This window comes from Cupressus sempervirens, chromosome 7 (genome assembly GCF_028749045.1).
Source record: "Cupressus sempervirens isolate cs-2001-9-10 chromosome 7, ASM2874904v1, whole genome shotgun sequence".
NCBI lineage: Eukaryota > Viridiplantae > Streptophyta > Pinopsida > Cupressales > Cupressaceae > Cupressus > Cupressus sempervirens.
This window is the reverse complement of record NC_143124.1, coordinates 373,612,825-373,640,692: the sequence shown is the minus strand read 5'-3', so window position 1 is coordinate 373,640,692 and position 27,868 is coordinate 373,612,825. Positions and strand designations below refer to the sequence as shown.

At 37.5% G+C, this 27,868-nt stretch overlaps 1 protein-coding gene across 1 annotated transcript in view; it reads right to left on the bottom strand.

Moving 5' to 3' along the window:
• LOC149547020 (importin subunit alpha-9) overlaps window positions 1-27,868 on the bottom strand; it is a 313,252-nt gene that overhangs the window by 183,541 nt on the left and 101,843 nt on the right. The window contains exon 6 of the mRNA XM_089791470.1: window positions 21,039-21,118. Within this exon, the coding sequence (XP_089647596.1) occupies window positions 21,039-21,118 (80 nt within the window). The remainder of the gene's footprint in view (window positions 1-21,038; window positions 21,119-27,868) is intronic.

Below are 27,868 nucleotides of genomic sequence, written 5' to 3'. Positions count from 1 at the left end.
TAATATAATGATGCCACCTCACAAATATATCTGTGTACGTAGATAAATATAAACCATAATAATTTCCATTTTAAACCTTCAAATCTTCTTCCAACCTTTATTCTTTTTTTTTCTTTTAAAAACCGATTTAACACTTGCCATTTTTAATTGGCGTTCAGAGAGCCAAGATATTCTTTATGTTACTGAAGCCAAGGTGTCACATTATTTCTTTTTAATAGAAGTCAAGAATGAGAGGTGGATATATCTATTCTTTCAAGCACCTGACTTTTATATCTTTCCAAGCGTCCGATTTTTATATTCTTTCCAAGCACCCGACTTCCATATTTTCATGAACCCGACTTCCATATGTTTTCAAGCACTCTACTTCTCCACATTACCAACCACGTCTATCTTGGCACCCAATAGCTCTATCAATTAGTAATCTTTGCATTGTTTTTCCAACCATGAGTTCTGGTTATTCAAAAGATCTGCAAAAATCATGGGCAACATTCATACTAGAAACAGGCATTCAAGGCAGTTGTTGAACTTTCAGCAAGACTCCATTCTTCTTTCAGAATATATCAGGTTATGTGATTAACCTAAAACCAAACATTGCACCGTGATTTTCTTTTTCATTTGTTACAGCAAATCTGAATTGCATAGCAGTAAGCTACAGCTTTTATCATGATGCAAAATATCTTGCTTGATATCATAGGTTAGACCTTCTCTAAATTAGAGTTGTTTATAGCAAATAAATGCCGAGTAAACCTGTTATGAGATCATGATTTATTATGCCATCGGAGATTAAAATTCAAATGATATTTTCTGCAAGTCTTAAGAAACACATTCATTAAAATCACAGATTGTGATAAGCTGAAACATATATTAATCATGTAATAGTGGAGAATCAACAAAAAGAGCTAATTTCTTTGAGATCCAAACACCTAGGACTCAGTCAGCTGTATAGCCAAGGAAAAAGGGTGAAGAGGTGAGAGAAAGAAATCTGCAATAACATAAAATAGAATCAAATGTGGCATAACAATGTTTATCATTTTAAAAATGAATCATTTAATAGCTCATGCATCATCATGTTTATTATATTCTCCTGTTGTCAAGTCAAGTGGTGTGATTAGATAGCAAGATGCTCAGTGGATGACAAGGTGTTCCATGTCTATTCCGAGTAGGGAGGGTCTTTCTCGTTAGAAATTGTGTGGGGATAAGTTATGGTCCGAGGTTGGGTGGTTAAGCCAATGACAATGTTTCCCCTCTCCACAAGATGTCGAACGAGCATCAGATAAAGATAAGCTATGCATTCAAACATTTGTCGAAAACAGGTATTATTTTTACTTTTATGATGCATATTCAAGTAGAAGGTAAGATTAATTAAGTTGTATCATCGTTACAGTTATTTCTTTAAATGAAAGCAACTCTTATCGTCAATATAATTGGCAACCAATTAGATTGCAAGAGATAGATTTATCTAATGGATTGTTATTTTAGTCTTTCATTTATAAGAATAATGATTATGAGCATATCTTCTAATCGGACGGAAAGGAATGATACAGTGGTATCTGATGCCCTAAATGATCCAATGGTAATTGATGCCCTAAATGATACAGTGGTATCTGAAGTCCTAAATGATACAGTGGTATTTGAAGCCCCAAATAATACAATGGTATCTGATGCCCTAAATGATCTAATGGTAATTGTTGCCCTAATTGATACAGTGGTATCTGATTCCCTAAATGATCCAATGGTAATTGATGCCCTAATTGATACAGTGGCATGTGATGCCTTAAATGATGTAGTGGTATTTGATGGTAATAGTCATTTGATTTTGATATACTGGTATTTGATGGTAATCGTCAATTGATCCTAAGTGATATTTGCGGACTAATCTGGGTGATTGTAGAAACATCCCTACATTGATTTTTAATTCGAATTCCATGGTATGTAGATCTTAATTTCCATAGTAAATTGATTGATGGTGTTTTCAGTTCTTAGTTATAAAATTTTGTTTACAAATAACATGAACGTAAAAAATATAATTGTCTTCCTATGAAAATGTAGTAATAATTATATTTCATTGATATGTTAGTTGTTAGATAAGACCTAAGAAAAAATGGATGTTACAATGAATGCATATTTAAATGGCTATTGAAATCAACAAGGGAGAGATTGGTGTCAAATATAGTATGATTCCCATGGTCGTCCCATTATACAATATAAGGTCCTCAATTACTAGCAATATTGTTTCATGAGCTTTCGACTAGTTTCTCAATTTCTTGCAAGCTTCTATGGATGCTGAGAAGAACTCCAAGTTTCTTGAGGATGCAGGTTTAATATTTTAGGGTTTCTATTTGTGACATTGAACTCAATTAGTGTTACAAATTGTAGTGATGCTTTCAAAAGCATATTTTGTTTTTTCATACCAAAAACATGACAATTAGTAAAAACAGATAAATATTGAACACAAGACACAACAAATACCTTGGGAAGACCCTCCAGCTTGAGGGAGAAAAACCCAACCACCTAAATATCACTTTATTATTAATATGAAGTTTGATTTACAATTCTCGCAAACTAGGCCAAAACTGAAGCAAAAATAACATCTCTCTCAATTTTAATCCACAACCATAATAATCTCTTTTGGTATCAAGCGCACTGAAGCAATAATGATAACGCCATTGTATCTATAGACAATATCAAATGCTCATTTGATATCTCAAAACCATAGACAAGGATTGTCAATCATATCTGTAAACGTTGGATCTCCTTTACTAACCGCTCATCCTTCTCATGAAGAGTCGGACTCTTCATTGTATTACCAAATGAAGAGGACTCAAAACAAATGCAATTGTTGGCGATACAATCTAGGTGTGACATTACAAAGAGAGACAACATAATGAGAATTCTTGCCACTACGTCGATCATTAGACTTTAAAATTATATTTATTTATATCAAATATGAGAGAAATAACTCCTGTAGTCATGTACACATTAAAAGATAAATCCTACAGCTATGTAAGATCAACACTCCTTAGCTAGGGAGGTATCTTTCTAGATATTCATGTCATAAAGTCTCTCAACATGACACCAACAATGACTACACCCATTTGTGGAAAATAGTTTATCATAGAATCTCGCAATGTGATAATGTCATGGAATCACTCAACATGACACCCACAATGGCTATACCCTTTAGTGGAAAATAATTTATCCCAACATCTCTTATCATGATAATGTCATGGAGTCACTCAATAGGACATCCACCATCACTACTCCCTTGTGTGGAAAGAAGCATGTGCACAAGTACCCATCTTGGAGTCACCGAATGTAATGTCATCATGGGGTCTCTCAAAATGACATCCACCATAACTACTTTCATGAGTGGAAAGAGCAACATCTCTCAAAGGGATTTCACATCATATTTCTCCATCTTAGAGAAATATGCATTTTAGCAAAAGTAGAAAGGATCACCAATGCTAAGAATCCCTCTCAGCATCAATCACAGTTGGCTCTAATGTTGACCAAACAATCCTGCAAAAGGCTTTTGAAGCCACACTGCTTCTCGAGTTGCTGGACATGCTATAATGTATTTAACTTTTGCAATGCTTTGTGCCACAGAGGTCTTTTTTGAACTACAAAAAATCTCTAGGTGCATCAATTGGTTCTAAAGAATCAAATGGATCAATAGATATCAGACTCCCTGTAAATGTTAAAATCCTAAGGAGGCTGCTGCTATTAACAGTGAGAATAATTTCCTTTGGGTCTTTTGAAAGGCAACTTCCTCTTCAAAAGAAACATCCTTTTTTATCTCAATCAGCCAAAGGAAACCAAATTAAGCTACCATTTGAGCTATTGGCCACAAACTCCCGCAGGTAAATTCATTATACAAACTGAACACAACTCTACTAGGAAATGAGTTTGGGCTTAATGACAAACACCTAGCACTCATGCGAGCCTTATCAACTAGATAATGCACAAGGAATCTCAAAAATTCCACGTAAGCAATGAAAAAGAGTTGTTTGTTAGCAATGGCATCTAGTCCACCCATTTCCACATTATTATTGTTAATATTACCCCCTACCTCTTTCAACTCTTCGTGTTTGTTCCCATTCTCATTGACAACTCCTTTTGGCCTCCCAAGCCTCTTCTTTGCCACAACCGTAGCACTATGCAATGCAAAAGTCCTGAAAGGAAATATTGCAGGAGGCTTATTAAGATTTTAGCATGGCAATAGAAATTTAAATTTCTTGTCCTCCATTTGCAACTGATCTTTCGCTGAATGGTGATGTTTGATTTCTTCCTAAGTTGCCAGTGAATCTTCATTAACACTCTAGGCTTGGCCACACAACCTATAAGGAAATGCAATCCCATTGTTGTTAAACAGGTACCAAGCTACCGTGAGAAATGTCGTCCCTCTAGCTGTCCACCACATTAACAAGTTATTCTCCAATCCAATATAGTAATACATTAACCTCTATGCACTAAACTTGATGATCAATCCTAATTGGAATTAATAGAAGACATTTTGTATTCTTCTGACTATTGAGTTATCAAAGACAAATACGCAAAAATATTTTTTTGCTCAGACATTTTGTATTCTTTTGACTATTGAGCTATGAAAGACAAATCCAGAAATATATCCTTAATGAAATCAATTAACAAGATATATGTTGCATACCGTTTGTTTGACAAAATCTCCATCTAATAGCATATATGATCAGCATAATAGTTGTATGTGAATTGTTTGTCAAAATATCAGTTGGCTGTAAGTATGCATTTCATATCTAGTTTCCATGTATATGCATTGAAAATGCTAGAAAGAACTGCACTTGCATATTAGTTCATTGTAAGAGGTATTGTAATATCATTTGCGAACATTCTAAATTTCTTAGCATCATTCAAATTATATCAAACAATCTAAAGCACAAAAAAATCAGAAAAGAGAAAGATAGCATACAAGTGTTTGACAATATTCCTTGAGCTAAAATTAGTCAGTTTGGGCAAGGGATATTACATTGGTATCAGAGTTTGCTTGCAAAGTGTTTGACGAAATGCCAAACAAATGAATTAGAGAAGAATTTGGTGTTCCACAAAGTTATAACTGGTTAGGGTTACTACATTGGTATGAAAGCGGTTCCCTGCCATCCTATGGGGTGGGAAAATATTAATTATTGTCAGATTTGTTGTTGCATTTGAAGTGACCAGCACTCTAGCATTTTCTAGCCATGGATAGACATAGGAGGACTGACAGTTCTAGAAGTCAGTGGAATAATGAGGAAGTTAGAGCAAAGATGAATGCTTTGCCGGAGAGTATGGAGAAACTTAAGCTTCATCAACAAAGATTGGCAGAGAGCTTGTCAGATTAAGAGACAATTGAAAGGGCAACAAGGTATATGTTTTCCGTCTTTAGAAGGCCGACGTCAAGGTTGCAAGGAAGGAAGCTTGAGTTTTCCCTGACAAGAGTCCCTAATGCAAATGTACCTATATTTAGTACAGCACCTATTAGTCCTATCCACAGCGTTGATGATGGACTTATTTCAAAGGGAGGTGGTTGTGCCAATGGCAATAGAGGATAGCGGCACCAAGCTTCAGCAAGTTGAGGCTCCCAGGATCGCTGCTACAGTTTGTGGAGAGACAGATGACGCAATTGTTACCACTAATACTTTCAGCTCTCTCGAGGACAAGATTATTATTGGAAATTTGTCTGTGAGATCTCATGGTGTTGCTACAGTGCAGGAGGTAGTTGCTTCCTCAGGTGGGACCAAGACATGTATAGAGTCACCCAGCTATAATGTTGGTGATGTGGGTGTTTAAGTGGAGTCAGTAGATGTGGGTTTATGCTCTAGTATTACTAATCCGCAGTTTGGCATTGAGTCATGTGTGCAAAGTTAGGAGTACATAGTTGAGGCTTTGTCAGGAGATGTTGATGCAGATAGTATGGACACATTTGATGATCCATTTGATGATACTATGAGATGTACTAGGTATGATACCCCTTGTCAGATATTGGGTGATGAATCTGAAGAGGTTTTGGATGGGTCCCACGATTGATGCTTACAGAATCTTACGATTGAGGTGGACGCTGAGACATGCGAGGAGATTGATACGGCAAGGGCTTTCATTTCTTCAGATGAGGAGTTGGTTGAGGTACATGGCAATTGTATGTCGGATGTAGAATTGTGTGAGGCAGATAGCACGCGTATCAGTGATCTTGTGGTGGAGAGCTATGATCTCAGTGCAGTTAGTGAAACGGAGAGCTTGCATAAGAGTCTAGGGATTACAGAGGCATCATGTGACTTATCAGCTCAAGGTGAGTGATAGTAACATTTCTTTAGCTCTTGAGCGTTATGATGCTATTCGTCAAATGTTAGCTACATCTGGTTCGGGTGCTCCTATGTTTGATGAGCATAGTGATAGTACTCTTTCTCTAACAGAGGTTCATGCGCTTCAAGGGACTGTTAGGATCTTGAAGCATAGTTACTCTCAGTTAGTTGCTAATAGGGATTACCTTTTGGAGTGGAGTAGCACCTGCTATGAGATGTTGTTAGGGAAAAAGGAGGTGGTTGAGCTCACTCGAGAGCTTGAGGTGATTGTGGACTCTCTTTAGTATACTCAGTTGGCTCTTCAAGAGTCACAGTCACAGTTGGATAAGGCTACCATGGAGTTAGAATAGGTACAATCGACACCAGCCCTAGATCCTGTTCTGTTACATACTATGGTTGGAGGTGAGTTTTCTTCTACGATTGAGGATGAGGGATGTGATGATGTGGCGAACACATTTGTCCAGGATATGAGTGCAGTATGTACAGAGGAGGTGAGAGCATTAGTGGAGACAGGCTCTCATGGTGATTTGCTTCCTTCTATTGGAAGTGAATCTATTTCTTCTTTTCATACAGCTGGTAGCATTAGACTGTTGGCATTGTCACATTTTTAAAGGAATTAGTTGTGGATTGCAAGGGAGCAAATTGATGCTTCCACATAATTTCTATTGTACCGAGTCATTCATGGAGTATTTGCTTGGGAGCTCGAATTTGCGGGAGGTTTCATATAGTATATCTGAGGGTACTCTCATTCGGGGCTCTCATGCTATATGACGATTGGTGAGGAAGATTGTAGAGACCTTGGCTATAATGTTTCCCAATAGGGATTTGGTGGTTCGGTTTGCTAAGAGGGTTGCCCAAGATCCTACCCGACCAATAGTTCGGAGTCCAAAAGTGCAGCCATCGTCTGATTCCCAGTTTGATGATGATGAGATTGAGATTTTTTATTGGCATTACACTGTGAGGAGTGCTCGTCACTTTTCTTTTGACCCACAGGTAGAGGACTTGGTTTCCAGCATTATGGATGGTGACGGAAGGTTTGGTATTCATTATACCCACAGAGGGCGTAATTCTCCACCAAGGGATGGAGATTCTGAGATACAGGGTATTGTGAAACAGTTGGATGTGCTAGAGAATGAGAAGAATCAAAATCACAAACGATTGACCCAACTAATTTTGAATCTGATATTTCAGCAAAGCATGATATCGTTTTTGCAAAAAGCAAAATGTCATGATAATTAATGTCAGGTTAAGTCAAATGTAGTTGTTGGCATGAGTTTCTTCGATCATGTATTTGATGGCGATGCAGCGATAGTGGGAGTAGGAGCATGCAAGGATACTATCATATCAGCAGCCACTTCGGTGTCGATTGAGCCATCCAATGAGGAGCTTAGTAGTATGCATATGGTTGTAGATGTGTGCTTTGATGATAGTACACTTGTTATTGTTGATGAGGTAAGTGATATAGTGAAAGAGTCATCTTATTCTATCGATCAACAAAGTGTTGATGTTCACTCATGGATGCAACATTCTCTTATGACAATCCGTTGGTTGAAGTTGATGTTGATCACTCACCTGAGTTGAGTTGGGCTCAGTTTTCACCATCTGTAAAGATTTAGTTTTGTGTTGCGAGAGTTAATAATGTTCCTGTGTCCACAAATTTTGATGTGGCTACACCTACTGTTGATCCAGTTGGCATGAATGCATATGGTTCTCTTGTAGCTACATCTCTTCAAGGGATTGTTGATCAGGATTCCAGTCCAGTATATATTATATGGGTGGGGAGGAGGATGAAGATATTTCTTGTGGGGTTTTCATCTAGTGATATTCTAACTCCTACATCATTAGCACAAGTTTTGAATGCTATACTGCAAATTATGCTGTTGGTCCTAATGATGATAGTGGTATGCAATTGGTTCAATGTTAACAGGGGTGTCAAATACTACTTCATTTGGGATCTAGGTGGAGGTTGGAGTTCATTGTATTGCTGGATTGCTTGAGGACAAGCAAATCCAGGGAGGGGGGACTATAATGTCCCCCATCTTTTAGACCCTCAATGGAGTTTTTAGCTTTTCGTTCTCTGAAAGCTAAGTGGAGAAATAAGGAGAAATAAATTAAATTAAAGTCAATAAATAAATAAATCTAAAGGTGACTTTATATTTAATTAATATTCTACAAGCACAATTAATTATTGTATTGGAAAGAGGGAAGCTTCTAGAGTGCATTTTCTAGAAGCACAACTAATTACCATATTGGAAAGATGTAATGTCCCCATTTTAGCAATTGACCAAGTGTGTGTGTGTTAGCCTTGTTCTGCATGGTCCCGAGGGCTAACGAAGGGTTTAATGAGATCCTGGAGTGTTTTGGCCTAGTCATTTCCAATTTGGGCCAAAACAAAGTTGATTTATTCAATTTCAGGCATACTTACTATTTTTAGTAAGTCAGCAGGACACAGTGTAGGTCAATTTTGGTGATTGGATTTGATACTCCTCGGTGAGAGCTTTTCGATGAGCTATCACTCGCATTATTCGGAGTCCGATTGCTGATACATTTTAATGCCTGAAGTTTTATTAAAGTAACGTCTAATTTAATTGTAAAATATTAAAGTGTTACTTTAATATTTATTTTATGGGGATGTGTACCCAAGGGAGACATAAGGGGTATTTTAATATATGTTTTATATACTACACATCTTTTATCCCACATTGCCCATATGAGTTGAGCGGACCCTTGGAAATAGAATAAAAAGAAGCATTTGTGGCTCCATTAGCAAGGTTGAATATGAGAAGAAATTGGTGTATGAATTGCAACTTCGTTCTTGGCATTTGAGGACGTCTATCCTCTCTTGTAACATTCTAGACGTCATTCCCTTGGGGTTTGGCCTTTCAAATTCTTTGTTATTGGCTTCATTATCAGGCAATTTAGTTTTATTTTCAACTACAGGCAGATTTGGTATTTTGCTCATATCTTCTTCACTACTTTTCCGACGTTTATGCCGCTTTGAGGGAATGATATTACGAAGGTAGTGGACTGATTGAAGGACAAAGCACTGTAGCAGCAAGTTCGAAAGCATGGGCTGGAGTATTATGTCAATACTGCTGAAGTAATTAGTGAGTTGATAAATCTGCCATGTATTTGGTTTTATGAATTCTGAAAATAACATTTTATTAGCAGCAGTTCATTTCCACTTTGCATCTTATTGTAGTTTCTTTCTTGTTTATGTTGTATGATACCAATTCCATGCGCAAAACACAACAAACAAATAAACGTTTGATTTCCGGAGTTATAAGGGGTTTAAAACATTAAACGGAGAAATATGAGGTTGAATGCAAACTGTTTGACAAAATTCCTTTCAGCAAATTGGTTTAGTTTTTTGGGACATCCAAGGGTGCCCATTACAGTGGTATCAAAGCTATAAGTCTTGCCATCCTGTGGAGGTCTTATAGGGAATTTGGAACAGCCGGATAGACGGAAAAGTGTTTGACGAAATGTCAAAACACTAAAATCAGAAATAAAAAAAACACAGGTTAAGCATTTATGTTTGAGCATGCGACAGGGGCCTTATAATTTCCGCGATACCAGAGCAAGACAAAATAGGATTTCAGACTTGCAAAGCAAACAGTCTAGTACATCCGTGCAGGGGGACATTGAATCCAGCCATACAGAAACAGAGGAGATATTCTTTGATCAGGACAACAATATGGGTGATCGAGATGACAGGAATACAGGATTAGGCGGAGGCGGGAATGCCCGTCCAGATCAGGGGGATGTAATGTTCAGATAATTACTGGATACATTAGAGCAGGGGCAGCGTATGCAGCAGGAGCAGAATAGGCGAATGGACATGATGTTGCAGCTCATGGCTAGACAGATGGGTGTCAATATTAATCCACGTGATGCCAACAACAGAAACAATAACAATGAGGGAAACAATAACAATGGGGGAAACAATAACCATGGAAGCCAAGGCAACAACAATGGTCCTAAGAATAACATTAATGGTAATAATGGATACGGCAACAATGGGAATGAGGCTGATAACTTTAGACACGTTGTACACCCAGCGCAGACTGCGAGCTCGAGACCTCTTCTACCCACCTTCCCACCCAGAGATCCCGTTCAATCAGTAAACGAACTGCAAATTACCGAGTTTCAGGATCAGTTCAGGAGGGACTAGGAGGCTAGTGGACTGGAGTTTCAGGCGGATATTTCCCTCAGAGATTATATGGACTTGAGGATGAGACACATGCCTAAAGCACGAGGGAGGAATCAAAACTTTGAGCTGAGAAAGAAAGTTAGAAAACTTTCCTTACCTTATTATGATGCTTCAGGGAAGATGACTGCACGAGCTTGGGTGCAGAAGGTAGATACATACTTGCAGCTAAATCATATGCCTGAGGAGGAGGCTATCAAGTATGCGGCTATGCACTTGGATGGCGTTGCACATGAATGGTGGCATCATGGCATGGTGACTTTGGGGCATAATCAGATTACATCCTATGAGGAATTCACCGAAACATTGATTGAGAGATTTGACACTAGGGATCCCGAGTTACATTTCAAGGAACTAGCACAGTTAAAACAGTCAGGTTTTGTGGATGCTTACATTGCCGAGTTTCAGCGCTTGTCTGTACTTGTTACTGATATCTCTCCTAGGAGATTAGTGGTGTTATTTTGTGATGGTCTTGCTGATCCATTACGAGGTTGGGTGAAAGGACATGATCCACTCACCTTAGCTGAAGCAACTAAAAAGGCACGAGATTTAGCCCCTTCGGTATACAAAGGAAAAAACCATTCAACAGATTCTTCCTACCGCAAGGACAAAGACAAAAAACCGTTTCAGAAAGAGTATAGCAAACCCAAAGAAGGATCAAAAGGACTAGACAATGAAACCTTGAATGAACTTCGAAAGAAGAAGCTGTGCTTCCATTGTAGAGAGCCTTGGGACTTATCTCATAAATGTTCTCTCAAGGCTAAGGCAAATCAAATGGAGTATTTTTCAGCAGAAGATTCAGAATCAGAGGGGGAGGATCAGCACTCCGATTCAGATGACGGTAACACTATAGAGGAGAGCAGCATTCCTAAGGATGATAGATCGTTGGCACGCTTGACAGGGGCCCAAAAGGCAATCACATTTAAGGTCAGGGGTACTATCCAAGGGCAGAAAGTGATATCTCTTATTGACACTGGGGCTACACATAACTTCATAGATGCACAGTTGGTAGCCAGGAGAGGGTTACAGACAGAGGAGCATGATGGGTTTAGAGTCATGGTGGCTAACGGTGATAAATTATTATGCAATCGGAAGATATCTAATCTTCACATCAGGTTTGGAGATGGCTACGAGTTGAAGGATGAGTTCTATGTTGTGGACATGGGAGATTATGATGTCATCCTCGGCATGACATGGATGGGTTCACTAGTGGAGTTCACACTCAACCTAGCGAAATTGGAGATGAGATTCCAGCATGAGGGCAGAACTGTGGTACTTAGAGGACTTTCAGATGGAGGTTGCAGAGTAGTGTCCTTGAGGAGAATGCAGAGACTTTTTCGTCATGATGACATAGAGTGGGCGGCAGAGTGCTACATTATGCCAACTTCACCAGAGCCACAAGAAAAGAGTCATCCACCAGATATCCAGAAGATACTTGATAGACATGCTAAAGTATTTAACGATATTCCTCATGGGGTTCCTCCTGACAGAGGGATGGAATATGTTATTGAGCTCGAGGAGGCAGCCAAACCAGTTATGATTACTCCCTATCGTCATCCTAAGAAACACAAGGATGATTAGAGAAGGCGATTTAAGATTTGTTGGAGATGGGGCATATCAGGCCCAGTAAGAGCCCCTTTGCTTCAGCAATAGTATTGGTAAAGAAGAAGGATGGGACGATGCGCATGTGCATCGATTACAGGGCACTGAATAAGAAAACAATTAAAAACAGGTATCCCATTCCTAGGATTGATGAGCTGATTGATGAGTTGCATGGGGCATGCTTCTTCACCAAAATTGATTTGCGATCCGGATACCATCAGATCAGGATGAGAGCAAAGGATATTGAGAAAACAGCCTTCTGATGTCACTATGGCCACTTTGAGTTCATGGTTATGCCATTTGGTCTAACCAATGCACCCGCTACATTTCAAAGTTGTATGAACCAGGTATTCAGGAAGCAGCTGAGGAGATTTGTCTTGATCTTCTTTGATGACATCTTGGTCTTCAGTAAGACCTGGGAGGAGCACTTACATCATCTGGAGGAGGTGTTATCTATTCTGGAGAGAGAGTCATTGTATGCCAAGGAATCTAAATGTGAGTTTGGCATGACTAAGCTCCTTTACCTTGGGCATATCATTAGTGCAGATGGCGTTCGGGTTGATCCCGAAAAGGTTAGAGCTATTGTAAAGTTGCCTACTCCCACAAACCTTACACAGCTTAAGGGATTCTTTGGTTTATGTGGTTTTTATAGGAGGTTTGTTAAGGGATTCTCACAGATTGCTACACCCTTGACAAATCTTACCAAGAAAGGGGCCTTTGTGTGGACAGGGGCAACATAGAGGTGTTTTGAGCATTTCAAGCAAGTAATGTCTTCATGTCCAGTTCTAGCTCTACCGGATTTCACGAAGCCTTTTGAGCTTCATTGTGATGCATCAAGTGATGGGATTGGAGCAGTATTGATGCAGGAGAAGCATCCCATTACATTCGAGAGTAAGAAGTTCCGGGGAGTTGAGAAGAGTTATTCTATCTATGACCGGGAGATGTTGGTCATAATGCATGCATTGGCCAAATTTCGATCATATTTGGTAGGTGGACATTTTGTGATCAAGACTGATCACAACAGTATTAAATACTTCATGAGCCAGCGTGATCTTAATGACCGGCAACAAAAATGGGTGACTAAATTGCAGGCTTATGACTTTGACATAGAGTTTGTCAAAGGTAAGAAAAATGTGGTGGCTGATGCCTTATCTCGGAGACCTCACTTATGTGCTCTGGCAGAGATTTTAGGAGATTGGAGAGATCGGATTATAGCAGAGTATGTCGAAGATGCTTGGGCTTCTGGATTGATTTCAGGTACCATACAGGATGATCACTATGAGGTGATAGATGGATTGATCAGAGTTCAGGACATGATTTATTTGATTCCGTCATCACATTTGAGAGAGGCGATACTGAAGGCATTTCATGATGCACCCACAGCTGGACATCCGGGGGTCTTCAAGACCTACAGGCAGATCCGAGAGCGGTTTTCATGGAAAGGGCTCAAGGATGATGTTCAGAGGTATGTCAGGAAGTGTGTGGTTTGTCAACAGAATAAGGGAGAGCACACATTTCCTGCAGGTTTATTACAGCCCTTGCCCATTCCTGATAGGAAATGGGAAAGTATTTCGATGGACTTCATCACTGGTTTACCACGAGTGCAGGGAAGGGATTGCATCTATGTGGTGGTGGACCGCTTGACAAAGTTTGCTCACTTCTTTGCTATTCCATCCACTTACACAGCAGCACAGGTGGCAGATCTTTTCTTTAGAGAGATATTCAGGTTACATGGGCTGCTCAGATTCATTGTCAGCGACCGAGATAGTAAATTTATGAGTGTTTTTTGGCAAGAGTTGTTTAGGTTGTGTGGTACAGATCTTACACCTAGCACTAGTTATCATCCACAAACAGATGGGAAAACAGAGATTCTGAATAAATGGGTGGAAGGATATTTGAGGAACTATGTAACTGCACAACAAAAGGCTTGGATCAGATGGTTGCATATGGGAGAGTATTGTTATAACACCACTTATCATATGTCCATCAAGATAACTCCTTTCATGGCACTCTATGGTTATGAAGCACCTAGCTTCATGGATTTAGTTTTGGGGGACAGTAGAGTGCCCAAAGACAAAAACTTATTGCAGGATAGTCAGGACATCCTGAAAGTGCTCAAAGAGAATATACAACAGGCCCAGAATCAACAAAAATTGTATGCTGAAGCACCGAATAGAGCATAGCTTCGAGGTAGGGGATATGGTTTACTTGAGGCTACAACCATATAGACAGTCATCGCTCAAGAAGAGCAGAGCTGAAAAGTTGAAACCTAGATTTTATGGTCCCTACAAGGTGATTCGCAAAGTGGGCAAAGTCGCCTATGAGCTTGAGCTTCCAGAGGGCAATCGAGTGCACAATGTGTTTCATGTGTCTAGGCTTAAGAAAGCCATTGGTCAGAATGTAGTGCCTTCTGCAAATTTACCCCCTTTGGATGAGGAGGGGAAGCTTGTGTTAGTACCCGAGGCTATTCTGGACACCAAAGAGAGGAAGCTTAGAAACAGGATAGTGAAGGAGTATTTGGTCAGATGGAGAGACCTGCCGAAGGAAGATTCTACATGGGAGAGTGAGCAGGTTATTCAGCAGGTTGGACTGAGATTGCTTGAGGACAAGCAATTTCAAGGGGGGCGAACTGTAATGTCCCCATTTTAGCAGTTGACCAAGTGTGTGTGCGTTAGCCTTGTTCTACATGGTCCCGAGGGCTAACGAAGGGTTTAATGGGATCCTGGAGTGTTTTGGCCTAGTCATTTCCAGTTTGGGCCAAAACAAAGTTGATTTATTCAGTTTCAAGCATACTTACTATTTTTAGTAAGTCGGCAGGACAATGCAGGTCAATTTTGGTGATTGGATTTGATACTCCTCGGTGAGAGCTTTCCGATGAGCTATCACTCGCATTATTCGGAGTCCGATTGCTAATATATTTTAATGTCTAAAGTTTTATTAAAATAACGTCTAATTTAATTGTAAAATATTAAAGTGTTACTTTAATATTTATTTTATGCGGATGTGTACCCAAGGGAGACATAAGGGGTATTTTAATATATGTTTTATATACTACACATCTTTTATCCCACATTGCCCATATGAGTCGAGCAGACCCTTGGAAATAGAATAAAAGGAAGCATTTGTGGCTCCATTAGCAAGGTTGAATATGAGAAGAAATTGGTGTGTGAGTTGCAACTCCGTTCTTGGCATTTGAGGACGTCTATCCTCTCTTGTAACATTCTAGACATCATTCCCTTGGGGTTTGGCCTTTGGAATTCTTTGTTATTGACTTCATTATCAGGCAATTTAATTGCATTTCTAGCTACAGGCAGATTTGATATTTTGCTCATATCTTCTTCACTACTTTTCCGACGCTTATGCCGCTTTGAGGGAATGATATTACAAGGTAGTGGACTGATTGAAAGACAAAGCACTGTAGCAGCAAGTTCGAAAGCATGGGCTGGAGTATTATGTCAATACTGCTGAAGTAATTAGTGAGTTGATAAATCTGCCATGTATTTGGTTTTATGAATTCTGAAAATAACATTTTATTAGCAGCAATTCATGTCCACTTTGCATATTATTGTAGTTTCTTTCTTGTTTATGTTGTATGATACCAATTCCATGCACAAAACACAACAAACAAATAAACATTTGATTTCCGGAGTTATAAGGGGTTTAAAACATTAAACGGAGAAATAAGAGGTTGAATGCAAACTGTTTGACAAAATTCCTTTCAGCAAATTGGTTTAGTTTTTTGGGACATCCAGGGGTGCCCATTACAAAAGAGGGAAGCTTCTAGAGAGTACAATTAAATAATATTTTATTTCCTTCAGAAAGGGTGAAGGAAAAGAATAAATAGAGGCGAGATCTTCATTGTTAGGCATCTGATTATTGTCAATTGCATTTGATATGAACTTGGGAGAAGAAATTAAGAGTTTTTTATTTCAGTTAGTCATTGGACAGCATGAATTCTTCAGTGTTGCGACCATTTGAGGTGGTGAAATATCCACTGAATTTGGCATTCAAGAGAGCTTCATTCTAGAGTTCTATTTGTGCTTAAAGTTAAGGAATAACTGAAGGGTTTGAAGAATATTGAAGGACTATCGAATACAGACCTAAAGATTTATCTTTGGCAGCCATTAGTAATTGTTTTTTTTCCTTGCTGCTATAGTATGCATGAATAGTGTTACGCTATAGTATTTATGCTTGATTTCGATTGCAACTTTCATCTCCATTCGTGGGCATCACTATTATCAGGTTCCTCTTGCAACTATTAGTAGTTAGCATTGTAATCTTAGGCATATAATTTTGCTATTGTAAGTGATAACTCATTATTAGATTTGGCATTGCTATAGTCATTATTGTAAGCCCATTTGTCTTGGCAAATTCATAGCAACATTGTACATGGGAATAAATTCAATAAAGGAGACATATGTTGCATACCATTTGTTTAACGAAATGTCTATCTAATAGCATATATGATCAGCATAATAGTTGTATGCCAATTGTTTGTCAAAATGTCAGTTGTCTGTAGGTATGCATTCCATATCTAGTTTCCATGTATATGCATTGAAAATGTTAAAAGGAACTGCACTTGCATATTAGTTCATTGTAAGAGGTATTGTACTATCATTTGCAAACATTCTAAATTTCTTAGCATCATTCAAACTATATCAAACAATCTGAAACACAAAAAATTCAGAAAGAGCAAGGCAGCATACAAGTGTTTTGACATTATTCCTTGAGCTAAAATCCATCAGTTTGGGCAAGGGATAGTACATTGGTATCAAAGCTTGCTTGCAAAGTGTCTAACGAAATGCCAAACAAATGAATTAGAGAAGAATTTGGTGTTTCATGAAGTTATAACCAATTGGGGTTACTACATGTTTTCTGAGAAAACATGATACATGTTATGATTCCGAATTGTTTTTCCTTGCAAAAACTATAAAAAGAGGTTTGAATTCTCTTTTGCACATATGCTGAATATTATACTAACTGTTATGCTGCCTGATTAAACTAGCATGTTTGTTCTTGATCTTTTGAGGACAAAAATCCTTATTGGATTTCTAGTTTTGGATTTGGAAGACAAATTCTAGCTTGATTAGATTTGTTCTACTCAAACATCACCACTGTTCTTCAACAATTTTGCGGACTGGTTTTAGATCTGAAGATTTCCATAGAGTTCCAAGTTGCATAAGTTTTGAGTTATGATTTTCTAATTTTTTAGAGATCTCTGGTGTGATCAAATGTTTCTTCTTGAGATTTTTTCTAGTTGTACAACTCTTCTTGCACAAGTCATGCAACCCTCTGGATGGTTGATTTGGTTGCTAGCTTTTTGTAAGAACCCCTGAGATTTCTAACTTTGAAACTCAATTTTGCCTGTTTGACATTTCGTCAAACAGTTGGCATGCAATGTTCAAATTCTTAATTTTGGATGTATGTGCAAATTGTTCATTTGTAATTGAATAGTTTTTTGTAATTCTTTGCAATTCTATGTGATTCTCAATATAAGCTTGTACTTGGATTTTCATAAGTATTTGAAATGAAAGAAAATGCTTGGAAAATAAACAACTTTCAATGCATTATACCATTTCAACTATATAATTGAAATATTTAAATTGCAATGACCATGCAGCAACATTTAATACAATCAATAATGCACCTGAGAATCCATATTGCACCCACATTAATCTTCTAAAGATTATTTGATATTCGCAGCAACATGTAATTACTGCATTCTTTAATGTTGAGACCTCTAGTTGATTAAAATGGCACCACGAAACAAATTGTGCCCTTTCCTTCACCCATGCAAATCCAATAACCAATAACACTGCCACTGTTCATTGAAGTTTACCCCCAATCACCATACATTCAATGCAAAAAAGCTTGGCATTAAGCCAGGAGGCTCATGTGGCTGCAATTCTTGTGCCGGCTCCCTTATTGGCATCACAGTGTCTGGTCTGAATACTGTGATTTGGTTCTGCTATTTACTAATTACAATCCCTGCAACTCAATCTGATGTAAATGTCATTCAAACACCACTAAATTCAATCCCAATTGAGCACAAACATTATCTCTGTAATGTCCCCTTTTTAGCATTCATAGCATGATGTTGTCGTTAGCCTATTTCCCCACGGTCCCGCAGGCTAACCAGGACATTAAAGGGACTAAGAGGCCATTTGGCCTAGATAGTTTCAGTTGCAGGTCTTTCTGAGGGGTTTTGAGGCAACTTTGGGCATACTTACTATTTATAGTAAGTCATCTTGGATATGGTCGGACATCCAGTGGCAGCAGTATGTCGATGATAATTGTTTAAAATCGGCAAGAAGACTTGTTCATCATTGATAAGATTTGTTATGCATTGATAAAGTTATTTTATAAAGTTAAATTTAAATATTTAACTTTATTAATGCATAGACTACAGTTTGTGGGAAATATTTAAATTAAAAGAGTCCCCTTTATTTTATAACACATTGAAGACATAAGTTACATAAAAGGGAGTGATGTTTTATCTCACATTGAGAAAACGAAGGATGGAGCTCTTGTGAGAACACTATAAAAGAAATAGAAGAGCTTCTTTTATGCATGCTTGGAAATATCAAAGAAATTGGAGAATTTTCTGGAAATTATATCTCAATAGTTTGAAGGACGAAATCCCTTCAAGCTGAAAATCTTGACGCCATTGAAAGATATGGTCTTGAGATTCAACATAGTAGCAATCCGAAAAAGTGGATACGAAAAAGCAGTCCGAAAAAGCGGAACCAAAAAAGTAGGCTGAAAAAGCGAGTACGAAAAAGCAGTCCGAAAAAGCAGAACAGAAAAAGCAGGCTGAAAAAGCAGTTCGAAAAAAGCAAAGCAAAAAGGGCAGCATTGAAGGAAATTATTTCAGCAATCTACAACCAGGTTCTTTTGTTAGTATAGCTTTTTAGGGTGTTATAAGCTTTCAGCTGTAAGTGTGCATTATACCAGCATTATAATTTTGTAATCCATGTAAATGCCAAAGTCTTGGCCATATTTCATGAGCATTGTAATTTTCATTGCAATTAAGAAGATAATAGTTTCTGGTGTCATTTAAGCAATTTAATATCATTATTTATCAGCTAGTTAGTTTGCATACCAACTGTTTGTAAAAATGTCAGTTGGCTGTAAGTGTTCATTTCTCATGCTTATATCATATATATGCACTTAATATTGTCAAAATTAGTAGCACACTCATGTTAGGTCATTGTGCAGTCCATTGTAGTCTTCTAGCACAAGATTCTCATTGATGCGAATTGAAGAAAAAGTCATTTGAAGCCAGCTGAAATACTATATCAGTCATACGTCCCTTGAATGTGAATTGTTTGATGAAATTCCTTGAGCTTTCATCAGCATTTTTTGAGAGCAGATTTGAGGAGGGTTATTACAATCTCTGAATGAGATTATCGTTAGCTCAAGTCATCCAGTGGTAACAAGCTCAGAATTCTTGAAAATCTGGAAGAGTTTCCTATTCCTCAGATCAGTGTCCTGGAACCCTTGGCTCTCAGCCTCAAGCAAGAAAATGAGGAAAATAAAAAAACATGTAGAATGAATGAAGTTCGATTTTCTTCAGCTTTTATAAACTCCCCCAAATGCAAATCAAACCCCTATCTTCATCTTCACACCATCAACTGGGAGCTTCAGCAGTACAACTCATATAACATAGATCCATTTTGGCAAAATGAAGCAACTATATTTCAAATATTTGAAATAATATACACAATAGCTCCCCCACATAATGTTGGCACCAAAACATAAGCTCATTAATTAACACGAATGACTTGGTTATATAATACAGTTTTAAAACCATATTACTAAGTTGGACTTAATTAATAATCACCGCATCATGAATAAGTTCAAAGCATCAAATGACCAAGTCAACTCTACAACTTCCTGACAGAGCCTGGATCAGAATGTCCTGCCACAAATAGTATCCAACCCCACAATGACTTACTCTAGTAAGTCTCTGAAAATGAGCCATGTTGATGCCAGTTGATCACCCCACTGCCACCAAACTATTCAGGCACCTTGCTAAAATTAGTAACTCTGACTTTCCCAAAATGATCACTTACTATAAATATTAAGTGTGCCAATCTGACTCAAACAAGGAACCCTGAACAAAAGGCCTGACAATGGTCAACTGAAATTCTTCAAGACATCCAAACAAGACCCTCTAATCCACCATACTAGGCTCTAGCCCACGAGGGTCAAATAATAGGCTAATCAACACTTTTGTTCACCAAAATGGGGACATTACACTTTTGGAAATTAATTTAGGAATCGGTGCTAGCCATTAAGTGTTTCTAATGGCACTCTGTCCTGTTTCAGGAGATTTCGAAGCTATTGCAAAATTATATCAAACCTAGGCTGAGCCATACCTCTTGCATTGGGCGCCTAGCAAACACGATATGAGATTTCTAGCGACATTTCTTATTTTAGTGTTTCCAGTGCTGGTTGGGGTGTCTAGACTTTAAACATCATCTCTAGCCACATTGTCAATAAATATCAAGAGATGGGATTTTGATCGCTGTCAACCTTGTTTCAATGCCATAAATAGTGACTTGACTGAAATTCATAACAGAGCTAATCTGCTCTTTCCCTGTCAAACTGAGGTCATCTATTGGAGTTGGGCATTTATAAGTTAGTTTGGAAGCCTTGGGAAGGTGTGCTTGCTGTTTACAAGGGATCCTTGAAGGGTTTTCTGTTGACATATAAAGTTGATATCACAGCAAATCTTAAAAACTAGTACTATAGAAATCATAAAAGAATAAAATAATGAATCGGACTAGCCTTATAATATAACATGCAATGTGATTATCAAAGTGTTGCTCCAAAGGTGGAACATTACAAATGTAACAAATCACCATTTACATGGCAAAAATGCAGTGAGTCAACAAACAGTGTTATTTTACCCCTTTTGCATGTGTCGAACAATAGCTTCAGGTATACCACTCATCTTTATCAACTCTGCAGCAGCCTTTGGTTTTGGTCCCTAAAGAACAAGAAATATTATTGACCATGAGACAATCAGCCTTTACTCAAAAAAATAGTAAATTTACAAACAAAAATATATGTTCTAAATAAGTGGAGCGACTTCAGCCTGTGAGCTCTATACGATCAACATAGTTGTTTGACACATATGGGACAATAGCCCAACCTCTAAGTGAACATCACAAATCAGATATGAATGGCATTCTTCAGAAGCAAGAAAATTTAATAGACTTGATGATTCAAAAAATCATAGTACAATCCACAATTTGCACTCCTAGTCTAGAATATTTACAGTGTTTGCATCATATACAAACTGTCGCATACATTCGGATAAAGCATTATTGATAGAAAAGGACCCCATTTACAAGATAGGCAAAGAGTTATACCTATACGCTGTCCAATGCCATCAAAATATAGCCCTCAATTTATTATTCTGGAGGTAGATTCTTTCTTCCAACTCTTCTGCCATTACCTTTGCACATAGAGAACTGTTCCACATTTTTCTATTGGTCTAACACTAAACACACTCCAAGTGACATTAGTGTTTGATACAGATGACACTTTTTATGTTAATGACGACTAAAAAGGGTTTCGTTGTTCAATTTTTTCTTTTAAGCACTTATACATCTATATTTTATCATAAATCCTCAGATTTATCATACATGTTTCTTTAGATTCCAGACTATACCTTGAAGTCGGCAATTGTCCATTGATCTCCTTTTTCTTTTCCTTTTTGTTGAAAATTTCTTCAATAATTTCAAAGTCATTACTCTGATAGAAACTTCTGCACCATTCAGGCTATTGAAAATGCTTGAATAATTCCCATGATATTATGCTAGAATTTTGTATGGTTGTACAAGAGGATATCATTAATTCAAATTGCCTTAAATAATATTGTGTGTATATTCACAATAAGACAAAGGAAAATACACACACACACACAGATATATGTATCATATTTTAAAATTCTCTTTGTTTCTTTTAACATTTCATTTCACGAATTCTAGTCAAATTTTGGGAGAATCAATAGTTGTAATTAAATTCAAATTTTATACAACATCAATGTTTCTATAATGTATAGGAAGATGATATGTGGAGAAATATTGGTTTCTGGTTGTGGCAATCTAGATGTAACATGCGTTTTTTTCTGTTATTTTGGAGATTATCCCAGTGATCCAAACATTACAAGGCCGGCACAAGAAGTTGTCATATGGAAAACCTTCGCACAGATATATGTATCATATTTTAAAATTCTCTTTGTTTCTTTTAACATTTCATTTCACGAATTTTAGTCAAATTTTGGAAGAATCAATAGTTGTAATTAAATTCAAATTTTATACAACATCAATGTTTCTATAAATGTATAGGAAGATGATATGCAAAGAAAAACCATAAACAATTATAAAACTTTTATTGGTTTCTGGTTGTGGCAATCTAGACGTAACATGCGTTTTTCTCTGTTTTTTTGGAAACTATCCCAGTGATCCAAATATTACAAGGCCAACAATTATAAAACTTTTATTGGTTTCTGGTTGTGGCAATCTAGACGTAACATGCGTTTTTCTCTGTTTTTTTGGAAACTATCCCAGTGATCCAAATATTACAAGGCCAGCACAAGAAGTTGCCATATGGAAAACCTTCGGATGAGGGTGTTTTGCATTCCAAAGAGGGATTAACTACCTTGGTCCTCTTACAGAGTTTTATGAAATTTACATTAGTACTAAAAATTCATAAGTTACTCCCAACCAAAAAGTTGAATAAAGAATATTGGTATGCATGCAAGTTTGCAACTCTATAAAAAGCTAAATGGTCAAAGACAACGGATATGAACTATGCCACTAGAAATATTATTCCAAAACATGAAAAAAAAAATCTAAATCTTCATATGCTAGTGGTTACAAGGTTTTTCCAAACAGATCTATTATACAAATTATCTGGCTAAATTACCAATTGAATTATCCTTTCCTTTGCTTACCGTCTCCTCTCTCTCTTGGATAAATTCAATTATTTCCTCAATTTTCTTGTCAACCTCTTCACCTCGTGATATAATGTGTGAAGGTTCATCCACTTGGTTATCTTGAACATTAGAATCAACCACATCATCTTGATATATCTCACCCTCTTCATTTTTTGGTGTCCAACTTCGAAGCTGAAAGAAATGTTTACCACCTCCTACTGATATTTCCTCATACCAACCCAATTGAAACTTGACCAAGTCAATGGTGTCTTGGCAAGATGGGCAAGTAGACTCTGAGTATATGAGACTATGTGCAAGGCACCAATAACGTTTTCCACATATGTTCTTTGGTTCCCTAATGATATCTTCTTTGAAAACAAGAAAATCTTCCTCTGAATGGACAAAGACCGCAGGCTCATGTATTTGTGAAAAAGAAAATTTTCCTCTTGACGCCATGTCCACTCTTAAGAGAAACACCAAACAATCCATCTCTCCCCATGGTCCGTAGTACCATGTATCCTACATTTCCCTGGTGCTGCAAGTTGAGACAAATTCAACGGAGATAACCTTTTGTTCAAATCAGACCAAATCGAATGAACATCCACTCGCCTATCCATTGAGAAACCTTTCTTCTTTTTGAAATTTTTGAATTTTTTGATTTTTTTATTTTAAAAGAGATCTCTCATCTCAAATCTAGCTTTGAAAGCTCATTCCTCAATCTCTGCTCTGAATTTCCAAGTTGATCCAAGAATGAAAATCATTCGGCCCTCCTAGCGCTAGATAATGTTGATGCGAGTTTTGTATCACTTACATAACATATTAGGATTTGAATATTCAATATGCGATATCAAACATGCAACTCCTCTCTTGAAAAGTTATTACTCATGAAGACATACGCAATAGCTCCAATGTTCCTTACACTGTTGGATACTCACTCTTTTTTATCGTTGTGATTTGCTAGTAATCACGTAGGCGGCCCTACGCTATTCATTCAAGGATGGCTTGGACTTTGGTGGAATGAAGGTGATGGTGACTCGGTTTGTGAAATGTGCGGAGGCAGATAATGTTGATGATGGTGGTGATGGAGGATGTGTCTTCCAGTGATGATGTTGATGGGAAAGCGATGGTTGTGGAAGGTGAATGGATGAGTTCTATCACTTAACTTACTTCTCTAACTTCCTTCTCTGAGCTTCAACTACCCAGCTACTCACTATTCTACTCCTACTCCTATGAATGGAAGGTTAGCAAATGGACGGGGATCGAACCTAATGAGAGCTGACCAGCGGCCTCACTTCCATAGGTGCAATGATTCAAAGGAAAAATAAACTAGCTTACCACACAAAGCTTCCCAACCAGCCGCTAGGATGCTAGTGGTCTGGTATTGATCCCTATCAAACATTTACCAATGCTACCATGCAATTATCCATCTACTTTACTTTCACTTAAACAACTTAAACAACTCGAAATGAAATCTAACTAAGTGGAAATAGAAAACATGCAATAACACCCAATGTTCTTGATCAACATGCCAATCACAACAATGAAAAAGAGAGCATTTTGATATTCTCTTCGCAACAATTTCTCCAACACTTTACAAATGAGAGCAAATGGCCTTTTATAGGGGCCAAAAATACAACGGACGGTGGAGATCAAAATAAGATCAACGATCCAGATTGGATCCTCAAAACCCTAATTAGGGTTGCCACCCCATCGGCTAATGAGAAGTTGCCACCTCATCAATGGACCAATAAAAAAAGTGCAAAAAGTGGCAACCAATGAGAAGGCACCAAAATGGTGGCCAATCAGAAATAGAAACTTGTCCTATTCTAGAAGAAAGAGAAATTGCCACTTGGGCTTACATCAAATGATCTTCTAATATAACTCTTCCCTTTTCTTTCATCTTCTTAGCTAAGGCAATGAACTTAGCTAGCCTTTCGTTAACTTCTCCCATAGGAGGACAAGGTGTGTGCTTTGCCTTGAGTTCCACTGACTTTTGTACCATCTAGCAATTAGGTAGAACAGATAGGAGCTCATGTAGAATTGCCTTTGGTTTTGCATGGTTCTGAGTTGCAATTCTAAGTTCTCGCTTATGATCTTGGCCCAATCAAACCTTCTTTTTCCTTTCTCAATCTCATCAATGAAGAAGTACATCCAGCTTTCAAATCTCAACCCTTGAGCCAGGCCCATGATCCAACTGAGTAGAGCAACGAGATCACCATATTCTGGTTTGAAATCTGCCATTGTAAGCCTCGATGATCTATTAACTCCTTTTCTTCCCTCGCGTATCCAATTCTACTTTAGATGCGTGTAATAGGCCTCTTGGTTATCTTGAAATGATTTAGTTGCTTGATCCATCATTACAATCGTCATGACCTTGTACTGAGGAATGTTAAATGTTGCTTCAATCACTTGTTCGCCAATGTTGGCCAACACTCTCTTCCCTTCATCAAAAATGATGGAATTACTGTTTAGATCAAATCTGGATGCACATTCCATAATCAATCCCGGACAAGGCAATGTGGGAGGAAGGGCCGTTGCGTGTACAATTCCACTCTTGTAAATCCTTTTTTGCCAAGGGGGATTGTCCTTCCTTCAATTTGTCCCTCATCCGTATTATGTCCACTGTACAGATATTGGTGTCAGTTATTCTCTTCATTTTCCAGAAGAAAGAAGTATTGGGCATCATATCCTCTTTGTCTTTCTTAGTGTTCACCCGCTTGGGATTCTTACTTGCACTATCATCCTCCATGCTCGTCGCCCTATTACGGGATGGTAAAGTGGTGGACCAAAAGGCAAGAAGAACCAAGCGGCACAATCCTTAGACTAGAACGAAAGATGGATGTCAACTTAAGCACTCCTTGCAACTCTAGATGATGAAAATTTACCTTAACCGATAAACTTACAGCAACTTTTCAGAACCTAGGATATGACTTTCAAGTAGTTCAAATCCCTTTGCAAATAGAAATTTACACTCCTAAAACTATCCAACACTTGCCTTCTATGCAAAAATCAAACTTTCATATGTATCTCTTCTCCCAACAAAATTGCCAAAATCTGGTATAAAAATGCAGTCCAAAGTAGGAAAAAATCAAAACTTCACCATGAATTGCTCAAAAATCAGAATCAGATCTGCCTCAATAAAATGCCAAGAATGGAAAATTTTGCCTTTGTCTCAAATTCGCCCATGCATGAAGTCTGAAATCTGCCTAAAATGCTACCTAGGGCACAAATCGCAGCCCACAAATGGAGGAGAAAATCACCAAAATCTGCAAAAATTCTGCCCACAAAAAAATCGCCAAGGTCTGAAAATACAGAAATGCAAGCAAAAAATTGCCCAAGCATGCAAAAAACTGCCTTCCACTAAATTCGCCTCCACAAAATTCGCCCAAATCTGGAAAAATCTGCTCCTCCACAAAATTCGCCCACATGGAGAGGAAGAAATGATTTGTGAAAATGAAATGGGGAGGAGACTCCCTTTATAGCCAATTTTCTTTCTCCATAAAGCTGGCCTACATGGTCTAGGAGAAAACAAAAAACAAAAATTAAATTCAAGTTAAGGCCCACAATTAAATACTTAGCTCAAAAAAATTAATTTTGCCAAAAGAAAATTGCACTTTTAAATTTACCAATTAGCTCCAATTGCCAAACGAAATTAAATGGCCTTGAGGGTGTTAAATATTTCCATTTAATGAGGGTTTAGTAATTAATACGTCATTAAATTTGGATTTTGCTTAACCAAAAGCCATTTTTTCAATATTAAATTACTAAATTCATTAAAAACTTAAAAGTTTTCAACGCAAATTAATCTAATTAAAGTCAATTTTTGCAATTTTCTACCAAATTGATTTTGCCAAGCTAAAAATTAAAAAATTAAAATTGCATTTAGAACCAAAAATCGATTTTTTGCACTTTTCCTCATTTCAACAAAATTAAAAATTTTCACCAAAGAAAAATTTGAAATTTTCCAAAAACTTAAGTCTAATTAAAATTTCTCTTTTGAGAATTATCCAAATTTACAGAGTTCAGACCAAATTTTCAAAAGAAAACGTCTAAGTACAAAATTCACAACTTTATCCTGCCAAGTTGAAATTAAATTAGAAAATTATTCGGCCTAAGGACAAAATTGATAGCTCTCGAAAATCAAGTTGAAACCGGGTGAAAATAAATCTAACCTTTCTCCCACTGGCCCTGAAGGTTTCCAAGGCTCAAAATTTTCAAAACTCAAAATTGTTGGACAATTCAAAAATTTGCCAAGGCGATCAAAAAAAAGGGGGTCCCCAAAAATTTTGGGGCAATGGTGTGAAAACTTCACAACAGTATTGAGTTAGTTTGATTATGTTTGTAACAGTGATTAAAGATATGTGTCATCAAAAGATTGTGTAATAGCATTTTGTTATTACTGTCGTCAGTTCATGTTGAGACTATGAAGGCATGTAAAGTGACAAGCCGAGTAAGGGGTGTGACCATCTGTACTGTCGGTTTTCTCAGCATTTTTAGTAACAGCCATCAAGCCTTCAATTTTTTAAGTTGTGGCTTTCGTCACATCCTTAACAAGGACATTAATAATATATTGTTGAAGAGAGGCTAATGCATGTGCTTATAGGTGAAAATCAGAATAATAAGAACTGTGTTAGATCTCTACATATGCAGCATCTAGTGACTTGTATCTGAAGATTAAGGTTAAATCTTCTATAATATGTGTGGCTAGTTTGGGACAAGTTATACCTGCAAAGTAAATGTTAGAACTTAAACAAATAATAAATCTAACTATACTATTCTACCCTCCATCTTATC